Source organism: Ambystoma mexicanum, chromosome 1p (assembly GCF_040938575.1).
Source record: "Ambystoma mexicanum isolate Mex_15411 chromosome 1p, UKY_AmexF1_1, whole genome shotgun sequence".
In the NCBI taxonomy this organism is placed as follows: domain Eukaryota; kingdom Metazoa; phylum Chordata; class Amphibia; order Caudata; family Ambystomatidae; genus Ambystoma; species Ambystoma mexicanum.
In genome coordinates, this window is record NC_090921.1 from 532,068,128 (window position 1) to 532,088,919 (window position 20,792).

Genomic DNA, 20,792 nt, shown 5'->3' on the forward strand with positions numbered 1-20,792 from the left:
GCCAGTGATCAAGGGGATAATGATAGTGATGAATAATGTTGTCCCCAAGCAGCCCTATGCCAGTGCCGAAAAGCCCGCCAGACCTAAGACATGGATCCGTGAAATGCGACAAACACATCAGGAGCAAGTGAAAACAACCTTGATGCCAGTCGTGCCAGACGCGATCGTAGGAAGACGGAAACACTCTCCTATGATTACTTAAGAGGAGAATATGTGGATTTATCTGGCACAGCAAGTACTGAACATATCACACTTTTGTCTTACTGATGTGCCCAATGCTGAAGCTTTACTGACTACGTGTTTAGTAGCGGTGCCAACGCCTGTTCCGGTTTTAAAGCATATCTTCGGCGTCACACATAATGATTCTTTAGTTCAAGACTCAGACATTAGACAATCTTTTTCAGTTTATGAATATTGTCGGTTCTGCCAAGAAACTGACAAGAAATGGAGAAATTTGACACGTGTGATTACGTACAATATAACCCAAGGTGATGTGTGTTACCTTATGACGTGCAAGGCACAAGAAATTGGTAAATGCAGACAAATAGAGTTGACCAATCAGTATAATCACACTACATTCGAGAGGAGACTATGTTCACGAATGTCACGCATATGCACCAGTGTAAATAACACTATGGGCCTCATTACGACCCAGGCGTTGGACCATGGTGCTAACAGCACCATGGTCCATGCCGGTAACTTACCGACTCCGCCATGGCGGAATGGGGAATTACCACCCCATTCCGAGGTTGGCCATGGCCCTTCCCCATTCCCATTTTTGCCCCATAGGGCTCACTGTGAAAGGGGAAGGTTCTAAGTATGGTACCGCTAATTGCAGTACCGTACTTAGCACCAAGGTCCCTTTGCGGCACCCTACTTTAACGGCTGGTCTGTACCAGCCATTAAGGTCGGGTCCCGCAAAGGGACCTCGTAATCAGGCGCCAAGTGTTTAACGGCACCGTGGTCTTTTACGGTGCCGTTAAACACTTAGCGCCAGGGTCATAATGACCCACTATGTCTTGCAATCATACAGTGATAACTGCTAGTCATTTGAATCATGCGAAACTTCCAACAGGATGGCTCTTTTCATGTGGTAACATTACATATACTTATATTCCAGCTAACATTTCTGGAGGTCCATGTGCTTTGACTCGATTAGGACTAATGATGTTTCCTTTACACTCAGCGATAACTCGAGGTAAAAGGTCAACTTTTGAATCTGTAGGGCTATCTCCTGACTGTGATTCACATGTACATTTGCTATCAGAAGCTGAGGTTCTAGCATTAACCCTTTCATTAGTAGGTGTTTGGGGTTTAGCTGCTGGAGGTTACAAATCTTTGATGAAATTAGCGTGTTTAGTAGTTAAAAGTCTTAATCATACTTCGCAGGCTTTAGAAGAATTACTCCTTGATAGTCAAGTTATTAGAAAAGCAACTTTGCAGAACAGAGCTGCTGTTGATTATCTATTGCTGAAACATAATTTAGGGTGTAACGCTTTTGAAGGTATGTGTTGTTTCAATTTAAGTGACCACTAACGATCCATTGAAAGTCATATTCGAGGTTTGAGGGATCTCATTTCTCAAGTGTCTCAAGATCGTAACAGAAACTGGTGGGATTGGTTATTTTCATGGATACCTGATATTGGGAGTACACTACGTTACATTTTTGCTTGCATTTGCATTATACTGTTTATTATAATTGCTTGTTGTTGTTGCCTTCAATGTGTTCCCAATTTAGTTTTAACATTTCGTAGGTTTCAGAGACCGGTTCCAGTGCCACCTGGCTACGGAAGATAAATATCCAAAGGGTGGAATTGTTATGCTTGAATCATGCTTGATTCAAAATGGCGCGGGCGCGCAATGCATTCTGGGAGCGCCCGGAGCCATGTTGGATATTTACTTCATACCGAAGTGAAAGGCTGCACACATTTTGCTGAAGTGTCAGATTCACAGCGCTGAGACAAACATGCTTTTCCAAACCTGGTATGCGGTCAAGGCCATTTCTGCTGGGAAAGCTAACGTTGTTATGGCTTGCTACTGTTCTCCATAGAGCGTGTTTTTGGAGGCCCTGCGTTCCTTTTGAGGGGAGCTCTTGATTGACCCAGCTGGCAACCGACGGCTGTTCCTCAACTGCACAGGTGCAATTTCCAGAATGTTCGAGAATTAACTCCCCTTTGTGAAGTGTGTATATATGCGGAAACCCAGAGGGGGTCAGGTGAGACTTCAGCCAGAGAAGGACGCTCCGTCTGGCCTTCCTGTGAGCTGTGGTACTCTCAGCCTGGCTGTTCCCGGGGTCTTCCAGCCGCTTCTGGACGAGATGAGGAATTCTATTGCGCTCACGGTGATGTATTTCTTTTTGACTTCTTTACTTCTTCTGTGATCTATGTCCATATTAGTTTTATGAGTTATTTCTATGTACTTGTAATCTTTGAATAAATAGCCGTAAAAAGCTGATTATCTTCTAAAGAGTGCGTGGCTGTGAGTTATTGTGTCTGTCTGTTTATGGGTTGAAGTATTTGCTCTATAATTGCATTGGTGATTTATGGTTGTTCCGTGCACTTTTTGGGGAAGAGCAATACAACATTGTAACTTACCAAGCAGGTATTAAGAAAGATGCTGGTCCCCCACAGCAACCCAAGCCACAATGCATAAAAGGGGAAATAAAAAATCAGCACACACAATAGCGCACATTTCAATAAAGAAGCATTTTGCAGCATTTAAAATGTGTGACCGAAGAAAGCGAACTAAAAACTTTTGGAACATGAAGGGTTCCAACTGGCACTTTGATCAATGGATTGACAGATTGAAATGATCATGCATTATTGCAAAGGAAGCAAATCCCCCCATAGCTACAAAGTCATTCATAAGCTTCTATGCCACTGTCATTGGGGTCCCTAGGAACACGGGGAAAGAAAGACAATCACCCTCCTCAACCCCACTGGTGGGCAGAGCAGAGTCATGAGACAAGTAAGTATAGGGCCACGCCCACTTCCTTCATCCCTCCTGCTCTTGCCTGTAACTTGGATAGGGAGAGGAGACTGCCACAGGCCCCTGAAGGAATACCTTCCCACAAGATCAAATGTTCAAGAAAGCCAGTTGAGCTCCTCAGCGAGACCAGGAACTCCCACGTAGGAAGGAAGCCTCTTCCATGGCGCAAAACAAAGTTACAACTCCTGACAAACCTCTATGAAAACCTGTGGTTACACAGATGTGCTGGAACAATGTGAGGGTGATTCGTGCAGAACACATACACGGTTGGCTATACACACAGTCTCTGTACCACGTCGCAGGTGTTACAAACTAGCAAGCCCCGCATGACAAAGGTGAATTAACTGGTACAGACAGCCCCCACTACTTACCTAAAGGTTTCCCTAGTGTAGAATCACACATCAGCAAGGGGTTGAGCGGGATAATGCTCACACTGGCACAAACACCAGGGCAAGGGAGAGAAACTCCCAACCTGTCAACAGCCCTTCAGAGCTACAAGATGGTGGTAGGCCAACATGTGACCTCAGGCAGGGACGTCATGAGGTCTCCCTTGCTATCCCTGTGGTCTCCCTCGCTACCGCTAAACAAAAGTTTTAAAAAAGTAAAAAAAAAATAATAATAATAATTGAATCTCTGGGCTGTAGCCAGTGCCATGTGGCTCTTTGTTTCTGGAGTGTCTGGCTTTGAGCAGTGACCCTAAATAAGAAAACATAGGAATAACAAATCATTTGTCGTTCTGTAATTCTAAGGTTAATTTCAGGCACCCTTCAGGGGCAGAGTCACTGATTTAGTCTGTTCTTAAACACCTCAAATTCACAATGCAGACAAAAACTTCCAAAAAGCATTTAGAGTAGAATAAGCATCCATTTCGGACTACAAGTTTGCCCGTCTGTAAAAAAAATTCCAGACCGGAAAACTACAGGTCTACTGGTAGGGGTTGTGAACCAGTAGTTCTGGCACACACAGGCCAATGTATCACTAAAGCACTGCCCCATGTTGCAGACAGTGCCGGTGCTTCAGTGTTCCCATTCCTGCGAAGACCCATGGGACTCCAGGGAAATGGGAACTTGCTGTTCCTCCGCCGCCCATAATGTCCCGGTATTACCGGGATATCAGCCTGTGGAAACGGAAAGGTGAGCTTGCCAGAAACCCAACGGTAGCACCGGCTGGTTTCCCGGAAGACTCGTAATGAGGGCCATAAGTATTTTGCATTTTTTCGCAAGTTGCAGTAATAGCATGTTTTTTTCTGCCGTTGTCTCTGTTACGATCATCACAAGACATTCGATCTCCGTGTCCTCGGTCACTTGACAAAATCCTTGTGCCTAAAAGTTTGTGTACAGTGTAGAAATGTTTGAACATAGCACATAAAGTGGCCCTTGATGTTGTTGTGCCACAATTAATGCTTTGTTATAATGTCTCTATCTTTCCTATCTCCATGGCATGTTGTTCAGGATGTTTGCATGTATGAGGTAACAAGTGCCCAGAGTATGGGATGCCCTGTGAGTGCGCTGCTTTCCCTGCGCTACTAAAAATTCTTTAATACACAGTTATGAACCCTCCCAATGGTATGTATTTTGCCAACCTCTGAAGCCTGAAAAATAGATCCACGCAGGCCTGACATGTGGCCAACTTTGCACCAGACCTGCAGATGAACTGGCCTGCTGTGAAATCTCAGTTACCAGTTTAATTGTATCCACTACAGAGTGTAATGTGCTTTATGACTTTGAGAACATTAAGACATGTAATTGCTCATTTTACTATAGCCGATAAAATAGCTATGGCCGGTAAGACAGTTCAGTGAGTTGAGCGCTCGTTGCTGTGATGTGTGTGTGTGATCTGCAGGTTGCAGGTTCGAATCCCAGCAAGGCTAGATCAGTCTTTCATCCTTCTGAGGTTGATAAATGAGTACCAACACAGGTTGGGTGATATTGTATGTATATTTGTTCTATTTAAAGGGCTTAAGCGTAAGTGCTACATAATAACACATCATTATCATTTGGCCTTGGACGTCTGCTTGCATTCACAGTAATTTGGTAATACAGGCCAATGCACACTGATATTAATGATACATATGACGATCCATTCTTGTATGAAATATATATCACATTACAGTGATATCGTAACCATATTTTATCATTATGCACTTAGGAACAACGCTACGTGATGCCACTTCCTGTTTTGTCAAGGGGTAAAAGGTTGTGCTCCATCGCTTCCCGTGATGTCACTACGAGGTGGGGTCAAATGACATCACTTCCAGTGATGTCATCAGAGGTCAATGGTGAAGTGATGTCACTTCTGCTAGAACTGGCATTTTTGTCAGATGATGTCCCTGACCTCAGGTCACCCCCTACCAAACCACCTAACCCTCAACCTAGGGCACAATCACAGCCAAGCACAGCCCTCAAAACACAGGTGCAGCCTATCACCTTGGAGCCCACCAATTGGGAGGAGCAATCACCCTTTAAAAGATAGTCTGGCCAGTCAGATCCTGTCATTCCCTGAGAGAGATCGGGCAGGAAGAGAGCAGAAAACCTTGAGAGACCTTGGTCCTGAAGAGCCTTACTGAGGAGAATGTGATGGCGGGGACCTGCAAGGAATAGATATTGGTGTGAGGTGAAGTTGGAGAAGCGTGGAGTGCTTAGAAGGGAAATACTGCTGTAAGGACTAAGGAAGATCGTGTTTTGCTGTGGGAAAGGGAGTAGATTTGTGTAGCAGAGACCAAGGATAAATAGCCTGGGCAGAAAAGGTTAGGGATGCCAACTTGTATAGAGGAGAAGTGAGGCAATGTTTGACGAGAAGGAAGAAGACCTGTGAATGGAGGCAGAAGGAGAGAGAGAAAAAGTGAACGATCAAGCCGGGGAGACGTTGAACAAGAGGGGTGATAGTGACGAGTAGAGAAGGTGCTCTGGCTGACAGAGCTATTGTCCGGAAGGGATACATTGAAGTGGGAATACATCTGGAAGTAGAAAGAGAGTGTGCAGAGCTGAGAGGAACCAAAGAAAAGGGGGCTACTGATACAGAGAGCGATATCACGAAACAGGGAGATGCTCGAGAGGGGAGAGGCACCATCTCCGAGGAGAGGGCGGAAGGAGGGATTCATGTGTGAAAGGACAATACTGAGAGGAGAAATGATATAGAGAGCGCGGAGTGCCCTCTAAAAGAATGCTGCTGCCAGGAGTAAAAGGAAGGCCACCAAGCGAAGGAGGAACAGTGTAAGTCACAAAAGAGCATCCACTGCTTTCTGTTGACCTTGTTGACCTCGTTGTTCGAGACACTGGCACTTCCATCTCGTATTTACCCTGTCACCTGTAGACACCATCCTGGCAACTTTGCCACCATCTGTCATGTTCAGTTTACATTTGTGAACAAAAGATTAATACACACCTTTGAATAATCCAATCAGTATCTGGGTCTCAGTTCTGGGACCAGTGTGACAGGCAGGTGTTCTTGCATCCTGTCACAAAGGCCAATTAAAAAAGAAAAAGGAGGAAGTGAGTTTTTGAGCAAACTCCCATGGCTGCATCCACATCCAAACCACTTCACCACCAACGCTATAACTATGAAGCCTGTAGATTCGTAGGTAACAGTTAACACACGATACACTCAGTTTGGCCAAAACCTTGCACATTAGCAGTGCGGTTCCCCTCTAGAACCACACCACGGAGTGAGTGGAGACCTATTGGTAGTTTTTCTCTTGGCCTACAGGAGATGGTGACAAAATCAATGTACTATCGGTCACTCACCAAGACAAAGGGCCTCATTACACGGACGGCGGTAAGGGTTAACGGTCACCGTTAATGGCAACGGTGACCGTTAACCCTTACCGCCGTACTACGAGGTCCCTTTGCGGGTTGGAGGATTTAACGCCTGCTTCTTGCAGGCGTTAAAATCCAACCCGCTAAGGGACCTCGGAGCTAATTACGGCAACCGTAATTTACGGTGCCGTAATTAGCGCCTTCCCCATCCCCATTATGCCCTATGGGGCAAAAATGGGAATGGGGAAGGGCAATGGCGGAAAGGGGATTTACCGCCCCTCCAACCTTGGAATGGGGCGGTAAATCCCCTTTCCGCCAAGGCGGTGCCGGTATTTTACCAAAATGAGCCATGGCGCTAATGGCGCCATGGCTCACCGCCTACCGTGTAATGAGGCCCAAAGGCTTTCACATCAGGGAAAAAGAGCATTGAGTGCCAGATATTACAATGCTGATGACAAGTACTGTGGCCCTTTAATATGTTTCTCATTAGGTATGCTCTGTCTCTAATGTACTCTTTACGAGTTGCACTTTGCCAAATTGGTGTTTATTCACATCGGGCTGTTCTGCTGACTCAGCCTCTAATCTCAAAATGCTGTGATGCCAGGTGAGCACCAGCACAATGGCAACCTTGATGGCAAACAGCACACAGCTCTGTATGCGCTCCCTGCCCCACCGTCGCCCGGTAGGCAGGTTGCCCACGTTCACCTTGATGGTTCAGGAGACTAGCAGCCATCCACCTGCTTTAAAGGCAACACTGTAAACGAGGCCAGACATGTGGGATTCATTACCAAACCAACTGTAAATTCAGAGGCCATGCCCAAGCCGCCATAGATGATGCCAGCTTCTGCAGTGTCACCCATTGTCATCTTCAATGCCCTGCACTACAGCTCTGACCACAATCCCGGTGCCCTCGTGCCTGGATTATTTTCTTTTTTCTGTTAAAAAAAACTTTATTGAAGTTCCCACTCTCTTTTTACTTTTAAATACAGCAACAAATAACAATGAAAACATGCCAATAATTTAAACCAGTCATTGACACTCATGGCCGTAGACTGCAATTTTAAAAACTTACTTTATTTTATTTTCTCTGGCATTTTTTAAAATAGTACATAAAGATATATATATATTCATTCATTCTCTCCTTATTTATTCTTAACAAAACGTAAAACATTTCAATAATAAATTCTGTTACACTGACTGGAGTGAGAAGATCTGGGCATATGGGTATTGTGAGAGGGGAATTGTGACGTCATAGCAGTAGGGCTGCTTTGGTGTCATATTTGTCATAGGTATACATTTATCATATCATGACTGTAATCTATTCACCGTCTCATTATCTGGACAGATGCCATTTATTTTTTATTGTTTAACGCGCTGACGTAGCTCGAGAGCAGCAGAGTGCTGTACAGAGTGTGGGTAGCCAACACTTGGGCAGGCATCTCTCAACAGTAGCACAGCACTTGTGAAGCCTGTGCATCGGTATGTGCGTTGATTGGAATTAGTACTTGATCAAGTGCTGTTGTAAGAGCCATATTTTGAGAGATTTGCGAAATTGGAGATTTGTGGGGGGATTCCGAGCCGACACCGGGATCGAGTTCCAGAAGGGGGATGCATGACAAGAGAAGGATTGTTTGGAGTCTTCTCTTTGCGGACAAGTTGTGATTCAAGCTGATTGGTCGATTTGCTGTGCTATACTATGGCGTATCAATACTTCTGATATTGCTACGTGATAGTCTGAATACTTGTATTGTTACAAGATTGTTACACTAAAGCCTTTCAATTTTCCTTCGTAATAGCCTGATAAGAAATATGAACATTGGGTACGAGAAAAATAGAGGACAGTGACAATCCTTAAGAGGAGAAAATGAGCAAAATGCAGGGTTATCCCTTGAGACACAGATCCTGAAAGTCTGTCACTTGCATATGTGAAGAGTTAGTTTACCATAATCTCGGGGTACTTTTCCGAATATTCTTTTTGCAAAGCAAAACATTGGGCCTCATTACAACTCAGGCGTTAAGGGTTAACACCGTCGTTAACCCTTAACGCCTGATTCCAATTTTAACGGCTGCTTTTAGCAGCCGTTAAAATCCATGGCGCTAAACCGCCTTGGTGCTAATTACGGCACCGTAATTTACGGTGCCGTAATTAGTGCCTTCCCCACTCCCATTATGCCCTATGGGGCAAAAATGGGAATGGGGAAGGGTAAATGGGAAATGGGGATATACCGCCCCACTCACCTTGGAATGGGGCGGTAAATCCGCCATCCACCATGGTGTAAACACAGTTTACACCATGGTGGTAAAGTTGGTGCACTTACCGCCTGGGTCGTAATGACCCACATCATCTTAAGGTCAGGTCACAATGTGCCTGTGTGAAGAAATCATGTTGGCCCATGCCATGCTCTGAACAATGAAGTGCAGCGGCGGGGGGCGCGGGAGCATATACAAGCAAACACCCAAACATTGGGTTGTTTTTGCATTAGGTGCAATTTAAAGCGTGTGCATAGACCTTGCTCATGAAATGAGGTTTTACCAACACAGTGGCAGATGCGGAGAGATCCCCTGCCTATGCATTGCACGTGTCAATTCCTAGGGCTCCCACCAACATGGCTCCTTCCCCACTGCTTCCGGCCGCTCTAGTCTTTACCAAATTTGCCAGCTCCACCCACATTACTTATCACGCTACACTGGCAATTCAGTAGCACCAATGGCCATTTTCCATTCTACTTTATATTTGAAAAAAACATCTTTATCATGGGGTTGAATTTTTAAATGCATTCATGGTAATATTAAATGACAAAGAAATCCTCAACAAAGAAAAGCAAATATGCTCTTTTGGAAATGACCCTTCAGTGTTGTTTGGGGTTCTGATCTACTTTCCAAGACCTGCTCACAAGAGCCCTGGGATGTGTCTACATCTTCGGGAAGGCTGCGCCCTCGTGGAGTGCCACCCTTTTCCTTTAGAGGGCCTGCCTTCCTGAAACAGGGTGCTGTGCCTTTAATGATGAGAGTTGTAGTAAGGGGTGTTACTGTGCCGTTCAAAAGTATGTGTGTCGAAAGTAAGGCAGTGGCCCTTTGAACATCTCCAGAGGTTCCCAGCAGTAACAGAGCGTTACACTTAAAATGTAAACATACACACAGTATGTGTACAGTAGGTGTGGGGGTGACTCGACACGCCAAGGGTAGCAGAGGTATTACGCTTAGTGGGTTACATATCATTTCATCGCGTGATGTTTTTCCGCTGGGTTTTTACTGCAAGTTTTTTATCGAAAAAAGCCATCACATTTTTTTTTTATTGTGTTTTGGGGCGGTCCACCCCCCCTCAACCCCACATTCACTTTCAGTTTTTATCTATTACCAAAAACCCACATCCCATATATATATATTTTTTTAACCCCCCCCCAAAATGTGATGGTTTCTTTCGATAAAAAATTTGCAGTAATATACCCCGCGAAAAAACGTCCCGCGATGAAAGGACGTTGTACCACTTAGTGGGGCTCTAGAGAACTCTTTCTTCTCACAGCATCTTTAGTGACTGCTGATTTCAGGCTAGTCCGCACAGTGCTGATGGGATCCACCATGGGAAACGGCTCAAGGGGGTAGTGGGAGAGACTAGTGGGGCTCGAGGTTAACGTTTGGTTGGTCTCATCTTCAAAGATGTGCTTAGAAAAGTGTTATCACTGGAGACCATGGTTTTTGGGTGAAGGATATTATGGGCATTCGCAAAACGGAGATGAGAATTGAAACTCAGTGGAATAAGAAATGGCCGGTTGAGCGTGTGCAATGGCAGAAGATGGCTGACCTTTAAAGCAAAGGGACAGAATGGGCTTCTATCGAAGGCGATACACGGCTCTTAGAAATTACCTAAGAGAACCTTCCATTCAGAAAGCAAAGAGGTGAGTTGGCCTCCCATAGAGCAGGGGGAGTGGGCCTCCTTTTAGGGATCTAGATTATGGCAAGCAAAAGGATACAGGGATGGGTGTCAGAGAAAGGCTGGTTATTTGGGAGAGGTTTATGGTCAGTATGATAGGAGAACAAACGTCAGACTTTAAACAGATGAGGGAGCAGCTGAAAGGTGGACAGCTGGCACTTAAATACGGGAGGACATAGTGTCAAGATACTGAGATTCAATAATATTAGAGAAAGGATTTATGGGTTTATGGGGCAGGTGGGTTAGGTTGGGAAAGAGGATGGAAATCTGAGCAGTGTACACCAGAAGAAGCAGCAGACTGGAGATCCCCACTCCTCCTGAATCTCATCGGCCACTCTTTGCCTCGTGAATCGCCCTCCAGACCTCGACCACAAACTCCTCCGGAAAAGCAAACTCCCCGAAGACGGAGTCCAAGCCGCGGGAAAACTCATCTGGACTCTGCTTGTTCTTAGACGTCTCCACCATGGTTGAGGCTGAAAGTGGAAGAAGAAAGTCAACCCTTCGCAGATGGGATGTCAGGTTTCTTATTTTGCATACGAGCACATTTCTATGTTAGATACAAATTCCTTTTGTTCTCTCATACATATTAGCTCCTCTTCAAGCATTCTGAATTATTTGCATTCCGACCACCAAACATTTTTTCTGCAATACAGGGTGAAGCCCTTCTGTAACAGCCAGAAATCTTAAATGTGGTGAACAGGGGTTGAAGCAGCCTCAAATGTTTGGGGGGCCTGGCGAACAGATTTAAAAAGTGGGTCTCAAGAAGCACCATGAGTAATCATCCAATGCACACTTCCCTCGGTAACCCTAGTGCATAAGTAAGCTGTCTCTCCGCTCTCAACTGTCCAATAAAAAGTGAGTCACTGGTGATAAGTTAATTGTGCTGGGAATGAAAAAGGAGACCTTCTCAAGGTGTTATGGGGTGACTAGAGGTCCCAGCACAGCAAGCAAACCTGTATCAGTATATCATCAGGAACTTGAAACATAAATATTTGCAGTAGGTGCATTAACCCATTGCGCTGTCAAATCCCTCCACCCTCTCTTACTCTGAAACCAGGAGGGTGAATATCTAGCAATCCTTCCTTTGGCCCATTAGATCCATCTTTCACTCCATATTAAAGGATAGTTTGATGCACAAAGAGATGGTTTTCACCAGAGGGAGTGAAACATCTAAAAGCTGAACAGAGCATTTAAGCCTTGGCTTCGACATGTGGGGTATATTGATATGGGCAAGGCAGGCTTCTGTGTACTGCTGCTGTATGTTTGTTGCTGCTACCTGTTAATTATTTCTTAAACTTAAACATTTTGCTCCCACAGGTGTGAGGTTTGCCAGGCTTTTGCCAGGGCCGGCATAAGGGGTGATCGAGCGATGCAGCTGTACATTAATGCAAAACATAAAGGGCGCACCGCATCGCCCCTCAAGCCAGCCCTATGCTTTCTGAAGTTGGAGCGCATGCACTGTGACTTCAGAAAGAAGTCAGAAATGATTTCACTTCTTTCTGAAGTCACAGTGTATGTATGTGCTACAACTTCAAAAAGTAACGTTCTAGTTCCAGCGCGGCGCTCCGGAGTGCCTCGCTGCAACAGAGCGTTACTTTCTGTTTGGCCACACTGTGTATTACAGGAAACCAGCTTCCTGGTTTCCTGTCTGCGTAGTGTAGCCTGGAGCATGGAGCGTGGAAGTCGGTTGGAGTGGAGGCCTTACTGTTTCCTGGACCCTTTTTTGGAACTGGCTGCTTCTCTTCAGGTTAAATATTGTAACCTAGTACTACTAGGTGATTTTAACATTAGGTACAACTCTCCTCACGCCCCAGTGTTACATCCCTTTTTTGAAGTGCTTCTTCATTTAGGCAGTCCCAATGTGTCCTTGAGCCAACTCATCAGCAAGGGGGCATTTTGGACTTGATCTTCTCTGCTGATCCTAGCCTTTCGGTTCTACCAGTGAGGCAGGTCCTCTAGTCTGACCATTAATTAGCTCCTTTTTTGGTGTCTGGTGCATGCGCCATGTCAAGCAGCTGTACTGAGGAGAAACTGGCGTGGGTGTACGCTACACATATGGTGACACTGGTTAAGGCCAAGTGCTACACAGGGTTACCTGTGGATTTTACCATCCTATCCCAGGCACTTCTTGATGCTGCCAATCGGTTGGCACCACTTAAACATACCCAGGTGCGTTAAAGTCCCTCCCAGCCATGGTTCTCTAAGGAACTCATGGGGGTTCGATTGGAGCTAAGGCAAGCTAAATGTAAGTGGCGTTCATCTTGTAGCCTTGCTGAAAAGGCATCCTTTAGTATACTCTCTAGGAATTACCACAGGGCTATCCAGTTGGCCCAGCAGAGTTTTTTCACGCTATAGGTTGAAACTGCTCTCAACCACTCTAGGCAGTTATTTGCGATAGTCAAATCTTTCTCATCCACTGCACGGTTTATGCCGGTAGCAGCCCCCTCTCAGTCACTCTGCGATCATCTGACAGACTTCTTTCATACCTAAATGGAGGATGTACGTCATCATATCCAATTGAGTCAGACTACCACCACTCTGACCTCGGGCAATCTCGGTCAGCAGGCAGCTTCCAGTTGGTCAACCATTCCTGTGTTTTCCGATGAGACCGTGTCGACGGCCATATGTCAGCTAAAATCTGCCCTCCTTCTGACCCTGTTCCGCTTAGTGTCCTGAAGGATATCTTGCCTGGCATGATTTCTTGGGTCACGAAAGCTGTCAATCTATCCTGTCAATCGAGAAATATCCCGGGAGAGCTTAAGGAAGCTATTGTGATTCCTCTCCTAAAGAAGCCATCACTGGATGTATCTGTTCTGGTGAATTTTTGTCCTATTTCTTTGCTTACTTTCACTATGAAACTTTTAGGGGCTTTGGTATCCCCACTTCTTTCTTCTTTTCTAGAATCTTCTTCTTTGCTTGACTCCTTTCAGTCAGGGTTCCATCCCGGGAGAGGCACCGAGATGTCTTTGTATCTGTTGTTGCTGACTTGGCCAGGCCGGTCGACAGTGGGGGAGTGAGGGCCCTAATATTGCTTGATCTGTCGGCAGCCTTCGACACTGTCGACCACTCCATACTACTGTCCTGCCTGGCCTCAGATGGCCTCTTGGGTCCTGTCCTGGCCTAGTTTACCTCTTTTTTGAATGGTAGGGGCCCATCACTATCTTTACCTCCTTTTCTTTCCTCTTCTTATATGCTGTCCTGTGGTGTTCCTCACGGCTTCGCCTTGTCCCTGATGTAATTTAACATCTATGCTCAGCCTCTGGTTGGTCTAATTCGCTCCCACAGCTTCAGGTGTAACTCTTACACGGACGACCCTCAGATACTGGTCCATTCAGATTGTGACTAGGTAGAGGTGTTGTTCCGTTTGCGTGAGTGCCTGTGGGCCATGAAGGGCTGGATGAGTAACAACTGGCTCAACCTTAATGGGGATAAGACTAAGGTCCTGGTGGTGGGTGATTCTACTAATTCAGGTTCTTGGTCTTATTCTTTCTGGCCGGCTGCACTTGGTGATTTTCCCATTCTAGTGACAGTAGTGAAACATCTTGGTGTCTATCTCCCCTCCTCTCTTTCTATGGCTTCTCAGGTGAGCATAATGTGTGAAACAGGCTACTTACTGCTGAAGGTGATTCGCAGGGTTTTGCCTCTTTTGCCCGCTCATCTTCATCCGGCAGTAGTTGCCTCGCTTGTCACCATTCGCTTAGACTACTGCAGTGCTCTGTATCTGGCCCAGTCCATCGGCCGGATTCACAGACTGCAGCTGTTGCAGAATCTTTCGGCTCGGGTGGCTACTGTCACCCCTTTCCGATCCCACACTAGCCCGGTTCTGAAATCTCATGGGCTTCAAATGGAAAAAAGGATAGCGTTTACATCTGTGTGCCTGGTTCACCGAGCCTACTGTCAGGAGGTGCTGATTTTCTTCAGGAAAGGTTTCTACCCTACATCCCAGGCAGGGCTCTCTGTTCCTGCATTGACTGTCTGGCTGTGGTTCACAAATTTCGTCTTTGTAGGGTTGGAGGGTAGGCTTTCTCTGTGACTGCTAGTAAGCTATGCAATGGGCTCCCGGCTAGCTTGAGACATCCCAAATATCATCTGCCGTTTTGTCGCCACCTTAAAACTCTGTTATTTTAAGCTCACCTTAAAACTCTGTTATTTTTGTTATCTGTGTGCGCTATCCTCGCGCCAAGATGCCTATTGGTGTATGTGCGCGCAACAAATGAATTTAACATAACATATCTGTGAAGATGGATTCGGTTCGGGAGCAGGTAAGAAAATAAAAGAGTTTTTGTGTACTTGCATTTGTGCTGTGTGTATGCAAGAGTGTGTAATGTGTATGTGTGTGTGTGTATGAGTGAGTATATGATGTACACGTTGCTGGGTGCATATGTGTATGAGTGAATGGTTTGAGTAAATGAGCAAGTCAATGCTGTGTGAATGGGGGTGCACGTGTGAATGTGCTGAGCAGGCCACAGAGGAGCTGATTTTGGAGGGCGAGGGTGAGGGGCAGGGTGCCATAATGGCAATGCCATTTTTAATGGGAATCCATGAAAATATAAAGCAAGCATGTTATGTGTTATTACTTGGCTAGATTGGCATTTTGGGGTAGCCAGTCTAGCCCTTTCTTACTGTAGCATGACTTGTTTTCTGGGCATCTATGATAAATCGAGCCTGTTGTGTGGTATTACTTGGCTAGACTGGCATTTTAATGCAGCCACTTTAGTCCTTTTCTATTGTGGTATGACTTTTTTTCTGTGTATTATAAATCAAGCATGGTATTGTTATTACTTGGCTAGACTGGCATTTTAATTCAGCCAGTCCAGATTTTGTTATTGTGGCATGGCATTTTATTCTGGATCTACTATGCGCACACGGGCCAGAACGGTGATGGTGTGTGGTGGCACACCCAAACATCTTACACTGTGCGCCTGGAGACCTGGAGCTGGCACTGGCTCTTGCTGTGGCACCCAGTATAAGCACCATGGCAGAGGGCTGCCTTGTGCCTGCAACCTCCTCAATGTAGCATACGCCCTCCCAAGCCAGTGTCTGCTCCACCACTGGAGCCATTTGAACCTTCCTAATGTCTTGTATATAAAAGGTCAAGACTCCTAGTAACATGTTGTACATTGTAGTGGAATGATGTGCCGGAAATTGTAATATGTGAAAGGTTTTGTGTTCAAATTATACGGATGGGGAAAATGGGGAAACATAATTGTCAAAACTGTCGGCGCTGACAATACATGTTAAACGAGTTATTTCCTTTTGTCGTGTGCTGTGGAGACCCTGCCGCTGCCTGATTTATCATGCTTTTCAAGAAAAACATACTATTCACCCGTTTCGCCCATGACAGCCGCTCCAGAAGGAGAGGCTGCGTGGCATTTGCGAGTCCAGCCATGAGCCAGTTCTCACTGTTCTGTTTGTGACTGCCATGGACGGTATGGAGGTATCAGATTAAAGTGACGGCTGGTTTGCTATTTGGGATTAACTGCAAATTGCCAACGGTAATTACACAATTTTGCGCTCCAAATCGCAAAACCCCAATGCTCTGTTTTTGCCACTTTGCAAATTCCTCTTTGAGATTCCCAATTTTTTGCGAAAAATGGGATACAAGGAACCAAACAGCAGAGGCACTGGACTTTTAGTTTCCGACGCAGTAAATCATGGCTGTGCTGCTCGCACCTGTGTCGGCATCCTGTCTCCAATTACAACTGACTACCTTGAAGGCCCTAATTCTGATATTGCCCCATCGAGTCATCTGAAGTAACGCGCATGGCGTTTTTATTTTGTTTTGTTTTATTTTTTCACAGATGCTCGTCCTTACCCGAATTAAATAACTAAATATGAATTGGAATACAATGAACCCCAGCACGTCCAAAACACTCTGAGGTTTCTCGACGCATCTGTGCCACTTGCATGAAACTTCCTGCAGTGGTGTTAGCTTGCATCGACTCGGCCTCACACTGAGGGTTACCCTCAAAATACCTTTGTACATCACTACCGTCCAAATATAGTGTTCGGGAGGGTGGAGGTCATGACCCCGACACTCTTGATGTTAGAAGGAGAGGGAGAGAACTAGCAGATGGAACGAGAACAGCATTGGGTGCCGGGGTCTGTTTTGTGGTTGAGAGAGAGGGAAAGATCAGGCGAGAAAATGGAGCACTTTAGTTGGGGGTACTCGATGTCAACATGCGGCCATTTCTTTTCCATCTCTCCACGTGGTGTTAATAACTATCTGATGGCCCCCTGAGTGTATAAGCTGCATTTCTTCACATGAGTGCTCCGTTAGGAGTGCGTCAAGAGGCAGGGCACGCAGCGCCTCGAGTAGGAAGCACTTAGTGCCTCTTTGGATCTCTCTGGGCCTGTGCTTTTAGTCTGTGGCCTGTGAGTGGAGAAATAGATGCAAATTAAAGGGGGTTCAATGTAATTCTATGATAATGAGGACATCGCTAGACCTCAAGAGATTCAAGCAGCACTAAGTGGTGAGGCTGAGGGGTTCTCTAGCTGTGTTATCTGCAATAAGGGGTCAGGGGACGGCACCCAAGAGCGGTTGGGATGCATAGGAGTGTATGAGCTAATGACTGGAAGGGTCTGACGCCTCAGGGCTGCCAATTACCTGTGTGGGGGGGGGGAGGAGAGAGAGAGAGAGGAGAGAGAGAGAGAGAGAGAGAGAGAGAGAGAGAGAGAGAGAGAGAGAGAGAGAGAGAGAGAGAGAGAGAGAGAGAGAGAGAGAGAGAGAAGAGAGAGAGAGAGAGAGAGAGAGAGAGAGAGAGAGAGAGAGAGAGAGAGAGAGAGAGAGAGAGAGAGAGAGAGAGAGAGAGAGAGAAGAGAGAGAGAGAGAGAGAGAGAGAGAGAGAGAGAGAGAGAGAGAGAGAGAGAGAGAGAGAGAGAGAGGCGCGCGCGCGCGCGCACTGGAAGCTGCCAGATTGAGGCTGCTTCAGCACGAAGGAAGCGCTGGATGCAGAGGCGTAGCTTCGGGCCACACTTGTAGACTGTCCTGCAATTCACGGTGCTGTGGTTACACCTTGAAGGTACCTGATGAAGGAGAAGAGTTGGGGAAGGGTGATCGCAGACTATTAATTTACTTTCTTATATATTTCTTTGTATTCATTGGTGTTAAGTACAGCAACAGAGGATGATGAGTGCTTCAAAGAAATCGCACAGTAAAAAACGTGTAAGATCAACTTGTCCGTGGGAGTTTTTTCTTTAAGACCTTTTTGTAACTGTTAAAGATGTTACTTTTTAGGGTGTCCATTACATTGATGCAAACCCTTTGTTGACTTGTTGAAGTGAGGATTCTGCTAACGGAAGAAGAGGTCCCCTCCGATTTCCAAAGCGAAAAAGCGGGTAATGCTCCTCTGGGACAGAGAGTCTGCAGAAGAGGTTTATCTTTTTATTTTTATTTTGTATTAACTTTATGGTTACATTTTTTAAAAGTTTTACAAAGTTAGTTAACTGCAAAAGCACTTGTGTGAATTGTCAAAAGCACTATCAAGTAACAGGAATTCATTGGCCCTCCATTATTTCATTGCAGGTTCTCAGAGAATAAGAAAAGAAGGGACCCAAGTACAATGCCTCCAGTGCTCCAGATCCCCATTCCTGTTTCCATGGAGATTAAGGGGTGCTGGATCCTATCGTGGCCACTACACAGCATCCAATGCCCGATTCACACCCCACCCAACACAAGCTCTGCAGTTCACCCAATGCATACTTCTTAGTCCATCGAAGATTCGCTTCAGAGCCCCAGAACATGCGGTGAAGGCCACTCATTGTATGTTTTGCCGGCCACCCAATAAGTGTTGGACGAACATTTCCACCAGAGCCCATCCATCAGGTGTTTCCCAGCCCATCCAGCGTGTTTCATGGCCCATCCACCAAGATTGAAAAACCTTCCGATCGCGATTCATAGCACTGCAAGCACACCTGTCAGTCCATGAAAAGGGTTTCACAACCCTCCAGTTACTCCAACACAAGGTATCAAATCCTGCATTTTGTGTGATTTTAAATCTTGACTAACACAGCGCCAAACTCTCTCGGAACTTCTAATGCATAGTCCATGACCTTCTAATGCATGGGGCCTATCATATCCAGCACATCCTTCCCTGCCCATTCATTATATTAATTCATTAGTTGTTGTCATTTTTATAGTGCCTTTCACCATAATTATGGTCCCAAAACGCTGTTCGGTTGAACGCCCTCGGAGGGACGGAGAATTGGAGGTGCTATTATGCGTGTGTGCATTTCAGCCATTACAGTTATATGAGGGTGGCCAAGACCCTACTAGTACTTCATAGTGTCCCAATGCTTCTCCACCCAACTAAGCATTCAATGACTGGCTGCAGCCCATTCAATACCCATTTCACAGTAAGTGGATCCCTGCGATTTCATTGTCTCCATTCCAAGCCTTCCCATCCGTGCGACCCGCGTTTCACGGCCCATCCCGTAAATGCTGCACCCAGAGAACTAATGCACGCTTCGCTGCCCAATGACCGTGTGCTGTGTTCCCATCCATCTTTCACTGCCATTCAGTGTATGCTTTTCTTCTCAGCCAGCACTCTCACATCCAGCGCATACTGTATTTCGCAGTGCATCTAATGCATGTTTCCCACCACATCAAACCACGATTTGCGACCCATCTACTGTATCCACCATGCTCCATGCATGCTTCAAGACCATCAAACACATGCATCATAGAACGTTGAATGAATGCTTTGTGATACGCCACTATCCAGGCAAGCCTCCGTGCTCTAAGATCATAGCCCATCCCATGCTGACTTCACAGCCCATGCAGCCCATACTACTCATCATATCCAACCCATACTTCACAACATCCCCCTTTCAAGCAGGCTTGAAAGCCAATCAAAGACATGCCTCACAGCCGTACAGCCCATACTGATCAGCATTAGGCCTGGACAAAGTTTCCTGCAATAAACCCAGATCACAGGAGTTGTTGGTGATACGCCAAGGACTAACCTCGGACAAACGTTTTCAGAAGTTTGAAGTTCTTCCATGAGGTTTATAGTGGGACACGTGGTTGGAGATCCCATTCCTTCTCAGGCAGCTTTCAGAGAGGCAGGAGGTCATTGCTGGAGGCATGCTTACACTAGTCAGGCAAGTGCAGGGATATTTAGAATAGTTGTAGGAGGAGGGGTAGGGAGAGGTAGTGAATGAATGTGACCCAGTCAAAGAGTAGGACCTAGGGTTGGTTTTGCTAATGCAGTACTCTGTGGCACTTTTGCTGAATTGGAGTGCGTCAACAACACAAGTACCATCTCCAGAGATGAAGGGAGGTGGGCGGCACACCAGTCAGTATCTGTTTCCTTTGATGGGATCGGGAAGACCCATCAATTGGGTGACACCTAGGAGGAGGATCAGGTGGAGCCAGACATTTCTGAGGGCAAATTCTGGGTGAACTACGCTTGCTTGATTTAACAGTAAAAAAGTAGCAGAGATTCCAGAAAGCGAGCGACACACCAGGCAGTATCCTTCCCTTGATAAGAGGACAGAGAAACATGCCACGTGGGAGGAGGAGCTGGGTATCCCTGAGGGCAGCTTGTGGGAGAGTCACGTTCCCCTGATTTACCATGGAGGGAGCAGCAGAGAATTAGGGAGTTGCCAATGTGGGTAACACACCAGTCAGTGTTTGTCTCCTTACACGAACAGGTGAGATACATGCCAATGGGTGATGACACCTGGGAGGAGTCAGGTATGGCGATACCTGACTCCTCCCAGGTGTCATCACCCAATGGCACGTATCTCACCTGCTCACGTAAGGGTGCTTGTGGAAGAGTCACACTCTCCTGATTTACTTGGGAGGGTGCAGCAGAGATTCAGGGAGGTGGAAGACACACAGTTGAGCACATTTGGAAAACTGTGTCCACACCAAAATGAAAGAGAGACTGGGAAAATGTCCTGCTTGTGACCTTCTTCACTCCCGAAGCAGCACTTGGTTTGTGCACTGGGGAGGCCAGAATTGCACATGGTCAGTTGAAGGAATCATCTAACTTAGGTTCCACTCTCCCATCACAAGTCGCTCAGGGATACATGCACAGTATACAAAAATACACAGGAATCCCACAATGACAATGAAGATCCACCGAGGCTGACAGAGGAGGGTGCACTTTCAG

At 46.1% G+C, this 20,792-nt stretch overlaps 1 protein-coding gene across 1 annotated transcript in view; it reads right to left on the reverse strand.

The window, feature by feature from the left end:
• Positions 1 to 7,796: 7,796 nt before the first annotated feature.
• Positions 7,797 to 20,792, reverse strand: part of GIPC3 (GIPC PDZ domain containing family member 3) — a 353,263-nt gene continuing 340,267 nt past the window's right edge. Inside the window, exon 6 of the mRNA XM_069649438.1 lies at positions 7,797 to 11,147. Within this exon, the coding sequence (XP_069505539.1) occupies positions 10,999 to 11,147 (149 nt within the window). The 3' untranslated portion in view covers positions 7,797 to 10,998. The remainder of the gene's footprint in view (positions 11,148 to 20,792) is intronic.